The 9,812-nt window shown below is 34.3% G+C and overlaps 2 protein-coding genes across 2 annotated transcripts; one reads left to right on the forward strand and one right to left on the reverse strand.

Moving 5' to 3' along the window:
- Positions 1 to 257: 257 nt before the first annotated feature.
- LOC112015389 (serine carboxypeptidase-like 20) lies at positions 258 to 5,747 on the forward strand (the record flags this gene model as incomplete). The annotated part of the gene is given in 11 exon segments (XM_024047794.2): positions 258 to 664; positions 818 to 963; positions 2,133 to 2,209; positions 2,363 to 2,485; positions 2,590 to 2,692; positions 2,768 to 2,805; positions 2,883 to 2,984; positions 3,644 to 3,724; positions 3,827 to 4,069; positions 5,486 to 5,551; positions 5,626 to 5,747. Coding segments are annotated over 11 exon segments (1,280 nt in total), but the record flags the coding sequence as incomplete, so codon positions are not given.
- A 2,547-nt stretch (positions 5,748 to 8,294) lies between these two features.
- Positions 8,295 to 9,156, reverse strand: LOC136064783 (serine carboxypeptidase-like 20; the record flags this gene model as incomplete). Its single annotated transcript, XM_065766988.1, is given in 3 exon segments — positions 8,295 to 8,581; positions 8,730 to 8,775; positions 9,043 to 9,156. Coding segments are annotated over 3 exon segments (244 nt in total), but the record flags the coding sequence as incomplete, so codon positions are not given.
- Positions 9,157 to 9,812: the final 656 nt, after the last annotated feature.

Genomic DNA, 9,812 nt, shown 5'->3' on the forward strand with positions numbered 1-9,812 from the left:
AAAAGTAATCTTAGTATTGTTTCAAATTTAAACCAATAACAACTAACCACTTGTGATTTGTTGTAAAAATATTATAAAATTGTTGTAGACGTAACATCTCTACAGGATAACATTAAAGAATTACTTTCCTTGATACCATCATTTTCCTTTTGAAAAGTGTCACACAGTGATTTGGCTTGAAACAACATGTTACTTATTAAACCTGCAAAATACTTTTCCACAAACTCGAAGGACCACAACCGTATTCTAGCCAATGACTAATATTGGCACTTTCTGTTCATAAATCTCTTTATCAATGGTCTCGATCTCACCTTGCCTTGTAAGCGAACTCCATCTCAACAAGTTTTTTTTTTGGTAAACCCATCTCAACAAGTTGCACGTTTGCACTTTGCACTATGCACGCTTATCAATAAATACCACTCAAACAGATCCCGCATCCATTCAGTTTTTTAGAATCTAAGACAGTCACATACAAACACAGTCCCATGGCAAAAGCTACTAGTCTTATGTTTCAGTTTCAACACTACAACACTCTAGGACTTGCATTATTATCATTATTCTACATCATCTTGACTCTTCAGCTCACAGAATCAGCACCAGATTCAGCTCTCATAACACAACTTCCTGGCTTCACTGCCACTTTTCCTTCTAAACACTATTCTGGGTATCTATAAAAACTTTATCTTATATGCTTTTTTTTCGTTTCCCATATTCTGGGAATTCATTATATGTTCCTTGTTTTCAGTCTGTGGTTTGGTTTTTGATATTAAAGCTTTGGATTCTTGGTGGGTTTTTTTTTGTTTTGTTGAATTTGAAGGTATGTGACAATTGATGAAAGTCATGGCAAGAATCTGTTTTACTATTTTGTGGTATCTGAAAGGAACCCATCAAAGGATCCGCTCGTTCTTTGGCTTAATGGTGGACCTGGTTGCTCCAGCTTTGACGGTTTCGTATATGAGCATGGTATCATTTCAATATTCATCATAAAATTTCAGTTTCTATTTTTGTGTTATGCTATGAAGAATTATTTATCAAATGTCCGTTTTAAAGGTATTCAAAATGGATAAGTATTTCCAATAGAACAGGATCCCCTCCATTTCATTTGAAATGAAGAGAGTTTGTATCACGGTTAAATCTTATTTCCATGATCTGACCATGTAACAAGTGTCACGTTTTTTACATAAAGTGGCACTGGATATACCTTTAGATTTCCAATATTTAATCTAAACCATGAATCGGGGAAAAACCTAGTATGTTCCAAATAATTTTTATATGGAAAACCATTATTTCTTTGGTAATTTAAGAGGATTAGATTAGATTCTATATGATTTTTAAAGATCAGAAGGGATAAGTTTATGTGCATGTAATTGGAACCATTTATGTAAAAGGGAAGGTAGTTGCCAATGAGCTTTGACTCAAATGACACTTTCTTTTCCCATAAGAATTGGTGGAAGCTAAGGTCATATTAGGCGTGTGTGAAACTTACCAATCAAGAAAAAAAAAAAGTAAGGGGCAATTTGTTCATGGCATCCCACAAAAGAGTCATACAGAAAAGGTGGAACAAACAAAATTGATTGGCATCAGGATATATATGCTGAAACTGATCAATCCAACAGTTCTTGCGGAGGACATGCTGAACTGGTTTAATAATGTTTTGGGTATTTTCAATGATAAGACCTGGAAAAAGTGGCGTTTCATCTTAAATTAGTTATTCTTTAAGAATCATGCGAAACCCCATGACATTGAGATTGTTCATATGACATTTGAAAGGCGAGTTTGCTTATTACTACATGTTTGATTATAGTTTGTTGAATCACCCAAGATTAACTAAAATCCTATGTTTTTGGATGATCCTGTTTTGGTTCATTACTCTTATGGTTATTATTGAATTATACCAATTACTCACTTAGAACATAGTAGAATCACAAATTCCATGACACTATCAAATTTACTCATATCTGGGCTCCCTACTATATCTGCTCTTGGGTAGCCATGAATCTGAAACAGAGAGTTCCCTTCTAAAGTTATTTTTATATGCCTTTTGAGTTCTATGTACTGCTTAATTCTTATAAAAATAATTATTTCCTTGAATTTCATTGATTGTAAAGTATCATCTCCACCAAAATTTGCAGGCCCATTCAATTTTGAAGCAGCAAAGACAAAGGGAGGCCTTCCCCAATTACAACTCAATCCCTATAGCTGGTCAAAGGTAGGATTCCTTCAACCAATCCTAAGCTAAAAAGAATAGCATTTTTTACCATAATGTTATGAAATAAATGTGTAATAATTTTGATTAATTGCATTTCCATTTCCCATCTTGATTTTTAATCAAATCATTTATAGTTCTGAGTTTACATTTTAGGTTTCCAACATTATATATCTGGATTCTCCTGCTGGTGTTGGATTTTCATACTCAAAAAATACAACGGATTATAGAACTGGTGACCTAAAGACTGCCTCTGATACACATACATTTCTCCTTAAGGTAATAAGGGAAATAATTTGAAAGCCTGACATACTAATTAAGTGTATAGTTTTTTTTTAAATTTTCAGAATACTAATATTTCTACATGTTACTTGTGCAAAAAGTGGTTTGAGTTGTACCCAGAGTTCCTCTCCAACCCATTTTTTATTGCTGGAGAATCATATGCTGGAATATATGTGCCAACTCTAGCTCATGAAGTAGTAAAAGGTATTTTTGTTTCTGATATTTGAACTTGCATGTGTGAACTTTAAACTAAGGTGCCTTTTTTTAAAATCTTCACAGGAATTGATGCTGCTGTAACTCCCGTTCTGAACTTCAAGGTGTGCATCTTTAACTAGTCTTTTTGTTAATTTTCAAATTTATGGAAAGCTGTCTGATCTGAAGCCATAGCATGCAGGGTTATATGGTGGGAAATGGAGTTACAGATGAAGTGATTGATGGAAACGCTCTTGTCCCATTTGCACATGGGATGGGTCTGATCTCTGATGACCTATTTGAGGTTGGTGGAGCCTCTTAAATTTGATACAGATTGTGATCCAATTTCATCTATCTAACTTACCTTGAAATAAACTAGGATCAATATAAATTGCATTGACTAGGGTTTTAAATTCTGATGAAATATTGGCATATTTCTCTCCTTTTTTTTCCCCACTTTTCAAGCTATATTTGAATTTTTTTGATGTCGGGATCTTAACCTATTTTGTCCTCAACATTATTGCTGTCTGCATAACTAATTTTCATTTTTTTAACTCTTAAAACAAGTTGAACTTCATATATGCATGACGGTAATTTCATGTGGGACCTTCTTTATTTGTCATGAATCTCCATTGTTCAGTCTGTCATATTCTGTATTAATCTAATTGATAGAACGTATTATTTAATTGGGTGGAAGTTACTTCCAGCTCGTTCAATCAGCTTCGAAGGGAAGCAATTAAATTCAATTTATTTGGACCATTAAAATCAGTGTTGGCTAATGTACATTTCTGGGATACAAATTTAATAACAAAAGAAAAATATCTAAATTTATTTTTTTATTTTTGAATTTGCAAATTTGCAAATTTCCTATCAGATTTAGGTACACTTAATTTGGATAGTAAGGCTAAGTTTGTAGACCTGCTATAGTTCCCCTTTACTGATCAACAATGCTATATATTGCAGGAGGCAAACAAAGAGTGCAAAGGAAACTACTATGAGCCAGTTAATGAAACTTGTCGGAGCATACTTAACAAAGTTGACGAGGTGATATAACATTTTTCTTCTCTGACAGTTTATGGAAGAACTCGAAATTTGAATTACATGAATGGGCCCATTCATTTACTCCAACATTCTTATCAATCCCAGGACATAGGAGGTTTAAACATATACGACATTCTAGAACCATGTTTTCATAGCACAGATGCAAGGGACATTACAACTGCTAACATTAGGTTACCATCTAGCTTCCGCCAACTAGGTGAGACTGAGAGGCCTCTAGCTGTGCGGAAAAGGATGTTTGGTCGTGCCTGGCCCTTCAGAGCTCCTGTGAGAGATGGAATTGTTCCAACTTGGCCACAGATCATCAATGGCAACAATGTTCCATGCACGGTAAGTTGTGAAAATTGCTATATCTCTGATTTGTATTTTCTCCAGCTCAACTAGCATCTCCTCCCCTTATAAGTCTTAGGTGGAAGTTTAGGGTGTGGGTTTAAGACACATCGGGTGCGTAACTTACCAGTCAATGTATATAATATATATATATATATAATTACTAGATGCTTCAATTAAGTGTGGCAAAGGAGGTTGAGCTTGGTTATGGAAAAACTTGTTTTGTTGAGGACCAACTTAGCAATGAAATGGTGTTTGAGAATGGGTTCTGGTACCAATTTGACGCAGGATCTTTGAGAAATCAAGCACTATTTTAGGTTTCAACTTCTTGAAGGATTCGAGGATGGGGTTAATGCTTAAGGACTTTGGGATTGTTAGATTATAAAATAAATTAAAAAGAATCTCAATGAATTCTGAAGGAATTTGATAGCTGTTTGTTGGTAGAACAGTGAATTGAAGGAGAAAAAGAAAGGATAAATTCTATGCAATCACACCCTCAAAGTATTAAGAAGGCTTCTGGATTTTTGTATAGGCTATTGCCAGTCCTTTTTCTTGAAACACTAAGATTCCTAATTAACAAAGAAAAGTACTAATTGAAAGAGCTTCTAAACCAAGTAGGAAACTACTGAAAAAAAAAAAAAAAACTTATGGGTCTCTAGTACAGTTAATCCTGGCATACATAGCTATTACTTGATTACTCACACTATAATTGAACATAATTAAAATTGAAATAGCAACAACCTTACCTAGACTAACAACAAAATACGTCTCTATTCCTTAGACTAGCCAAGTGATTTCCCAAGAGAACTCTCTATTCCTTGAAACATTCCAAATTAACGCTTGAGCATTAGAGCCAACTTCTTCTCCCTAATATCTCTTCAAAGTGGGCTGCCAGTGATGCTCCCTAGGACCCCATCATCGGTTGGACTGTTGTGAAAAGGTAACAGCATGCATTAAGCTAATAGTAGGAATGAGCTCCAGCCCAATTGACACTTCCTCCCCTTATAAGTTCTAGGGGGAGGGGGAGGTCATGGATTCAAGACCCATTGAGTACATGTGTAACTTACCAATCAATAAACTTTAAGCTAATAGTGTAAGATTAAAGTCATATTGACAGATATTTTGTTGTGGCTAAGATGAAAATGCTGAAATAGATGTTTGGAAGGACATTGAGAAGGTTAACATGAAGTGAACTGGTCATCATTAATTTATAAATTAATTAACAAAAACTCTTTCTGGTCTTTTTTTGGTTTCTCATTATCAATTTGTTCTCCCAATTGATGACATGGTTTTTTTTTTTTTTTTACTGACGTTTTGTTGATACAGTGATTGCTGGCTTAAATTTTTTCTGGACTCCTATAAACTTACTGGGGTTATCTACAAATAACTTTCTCTCATTTGAAAATTTGTCTGCAGGATGATGAGGTTGCAACTTCATGGCTGAATGATGCATCAGTTAGAAAAGCTATTCACACTGAAGAGGTATGGCAATTCAAATATTATTATTTCATTCCAGTCTTTGAACTCTGTAGTATTAATGATCTGTGTTGTTTTAGGGAAATGTACTGGGTAGTTGGGAGTTATGTTCAGACAAAATTGAATATTATCATGATGCTGGGAGCATGATCAAGTACCACAGGAACCTTACTTCCAGGGGGTATCGAGCACTTATATACAGGTGATTTCCAGCTTTTATATTTCTTGATGACTTAAATTCCTGCAAAGAAACCTTCTGTTGCTTTCTGTCATTTGCATTCAGCGTTTTCATTGATTGCAAAGAAAATGGAAGAACATAAATATAGTTTGGATCGATGCTTGTTTCAGTCTAACAATTATTTTAAGATTCTAAAATCTCTTTCTTTTCTTTGGTCTTGCATTAACTAAACTAATAGAAACAATATTATTACCTTTCTCAGATGAAAGGGGAAAAATGCAATAGTTTATGGTGGAAATGTGACTACTTGAAATATTAATTCACTTAATGCTTATGACATCATGCCCTGTTTCTTTTGATTTGATTTACCAGCCTAAACTGATGCAGGACAACTAGAACAAAAACTAAACAATAGAAAAATAAAAGGATATGACCTAGGAGTCAGCACCTAGGCCTTGCTTGGAGTCAGCACCAAGCGGAGAAACCACTAGGAGTCAGCACCTAGGGTAGACCTGGAGTCAGCACCAGACCAAAAAAAGACCAAACGGCCATTGTTTTTATTCATCAAAATATTAGCTATCTCCTCAAGGAGTACAATAAGTTACTTATAAAGGATTGCTAAACCCTAGTTCTAATTGGCTAGGAAACCCTACTTGTCTTATTACAAAAATAACCTTACTTCTAAATTAAAATACTAAAAGCCCAATAACTAAAAACCCAATAAACTAATAAACCTAAAACATAAAAATACAATGGGCTTGCAAACATAAATAATACTAAATAATAATCTTCTTGTGTCTCCCGCATCATAAACTCTAAAGTTTTTATAAAGAATGTTGCAGTTACTTTTCATTGACATATGATTTCAAAACTCTTTTCAAGCGGAAACTTTTCAAGCTCATCTGACTCTTAAGAAACCATAGGGAAAGAGTGAATCTTGGAATTATAATTCTACTCTACATTAGCACAGAGTATACAAAATTTTTCCTAGTAAATAATTAAAGAAATTCGGACTGGACCATGTCTATTTTGAGTGTTGGGCTGGACCAAAATATATAGTAAAGGCTTTATCGTAATTCATTTATCTGTATGTTATGTTTTTTGTTATGCTCCTAGAATCATTTTTCACATACAGCTATCAGCCTATCACATACAAATAAATGATTGCACATATACATATGTATCATGATCAGAATGGTGTTGTGTTCTGAAAAGGCTTGAAGCCAATATTTTAACTTAATTAGTGGATTGATATCAGTTTGATGGTACTATGAAGTTCCTTTTTTTTTTTGGGGGGGGATACAATGTATTATATTTACATTTTGTTATAAGGTTACAAAAAATAACTCTGGACTCACTAAAACACAAACTTGGCATGAGGTGAGAAATTATTCATTATTTTGGCAGCATAGCAAAGCAATACTCCTTTCTCTATCATATGATCATGGGTCTCACTGTTTACATTTATGTTAAAGATCCACTATATATGTGGGTGGAAAATGAATTACCTCACCATACTCCTAAAGTTAAATACAAAGAGGCAAATAAGAGATGATAATCGACCCTCATACATGGTTAGTAGTTATAAATACATATATTCAGTATTTGTAAATCCTTGTTATGCATGAGAACGTGCCTTTCTGTCTGTGGTAGACCATAATAAATTAACAAAAATCTCAATGTGATTGGAAATTGTAACAATCTTAACATTTTATAAAGAACACAACAAAATATAAATGTGTGTTTCTATTGTGTCCAAATGCTTTGGAAAGTGAACATATAGAAACTGTATCACATATATCATGTTAAATTAATTAGTATTATTGATCTGAGGCAGCCATGCAGGTTAATCTTGTTTCTTTCGGAATGATGGATCAATCACAATTGTATGAATTTGTCCTATCTGAACTGAGTTTGTATTACAATTTGATGAAGAAGAAATTGCTTAGGCATTAAGAGATATTTGCAGCTCAAGTGAATTGTCAAAAAAGAATCATATTGGTCCCTATATAACAATTGCCATAAGATCTCTAGGGTTTTTGCAAGACTACTGTTACTTTAGAAGGGATTGGAACACCGACAATATTAGATACAAAAATTTCACAATCTGTTAAGATGATAAATTATGATTGGTGCTATATCACTTTTACAATGAATTATGTACTACTAATATTATTTTTATTTTACACTAATCACAACCTACCACCTCAACAAATGTGAAAAAAGTTGTGAAAATTGTTGTCATTAGACTTATTGATTGGAGCTCGTGTGTACAAATGTTGGAATAGGGTTTGGCTTTCCTCTGGTGCACAAAAGACTGAAGCAACGCAGGCTAGACACATGTCCTAGAATGACCATGTGTCAACCTGGTGTCCCATCCATTACTCCTATACACTGTACGGATGCCTCACCCATTTCCAATAGAGGATTTTGATAACTCTATTGCTATTCCAGCATCCCCTTTTATTGTCAAGTTGATTTGTGAAGTGTATAAATGGCCACATAAAACGCCATGTTAAGAATGCAAGGGGCAAGTGTTAGACATCTAAAATGTAAGGTGAATACAAGGTATTTTTCCAAATTTATGAACTTTATTTATGAACTTTTTGCACTATGAACATATCATCTCCTCCTTTATATATTAATAATCAAGTTTCTTCCATAGTCTGCCACATACACTCAAGAGGGGAAGAGGAATCAGAAAGACACCTCTCTCTGTCTCTCGTGTTGCATGCACTCAATTACAATTATAACTAACATATTTGATATTTCCTTCATATTGGTACTCCAGATAAAAACCGGCTATACAAATCTAATGCCTCTCTTGGTTTATATTCTGGGACTGTATGTCCAGCTCCCTGCATGAACACGATCAATACAAAATATGATATTCAACAAAGCCACAGATAATTGAATACTTCAAATTTAAAAGCAATTCAAATGTAACTCATAGTGCATAACCAGAAAAAAAAATCATAATAGAACCAGAAGATCTTGCACACAGACCTTTATGGTTAGAAAGGTGAGGTTCTTCTCATACCCTTGTGTAAACCTGCACCAACAGCCCAAAAACAAAAAGAAAGAAAGAAAAAAGAAATAGAGTCAAGTGGGTCTTTTCAGCAATGTAATTAGTAATTACTAATTAATAAGTCATTAAAACCATTGCTTAAATGTGTGGAAGCAGAAAGAAAATCATCCATTCATAGCACATGTAGTGGAAGACATTCTTATAAATATCAAACAAAACTCTTTTGTGTTAAATTCTAAAAATCTTGATTGGGAAAAGAAAAAAGAAAACAGAAAATGGTAATGAAAGTACCCAGCAATTTGTCCGTTGGAAGTCCAAGCCCTCCATTCATCCACAATTTTATATCCCATTGATCTTGTCCATGCTTCACTTCCAGTGAATGGAACACACATATCATGGTCACCACTGCCGAAAAGTTATTAAGAATGCATTAGTTATCAGAAAGCAAGAACGCACTCACACAAATATTATCAGTAAGTTACACATACGCCCAATTGGTTTTCTACCCAGGCCCTCACACTCCATCCCATGCTTATGAGAGAAGAAAACACCATTTAAAAAAATAATTCAAAAGCATGCAAATTATCCATCATGAAAAATAACTGTGAGAAGTGCTTCTAATCACTTGACAGTCTAAAAGCAATCCCGTCTACTTGTAAAACCTCTAGATTGATATACTAGTCTACTAGATACATGAGGGATGGTAATGGGGATTTACTATATTGTGGAAAGCTACCTTGCATAGGGTATCCCAATGCCAACCCCAACTAGGAAACAGATGGACAAATAAACACAAGCAATCTCTAAGTACGTTCAAAGGACAGAAAATGCACTCCATATTAAAGTAAATGTCTCATGGATCCACCATTAACCTCTCTAAATTAGACTCTTTGATTTATACAGTCCACTAGTGCAGTCAAAAGATACCACCTCTAAAATAAGCAAAACAATTTGCGAGAGCTTCCTTGTATTCTACCAAGAAACATATGGCAAGCATATATCTATTGGACTAAACATGAGATGTTTGTAGTCCCACAACACCCCCCCCCCCCCCACCCCCC

This window comes from Quercus suber, unplaced genomic scaffold (assembly GCF_002906115.3).
Source record: "Quercus suber isolate HL8 unplaced genomic scaffold, Cork oak 2.0 scaffold_763, whole genome shotgun sequence".
NCBI lineage: Eukaryota > Viridiplantae > Streptophyta > Magnoliopsida > Fagales > Fagaceae > Quercus > Quercus suber.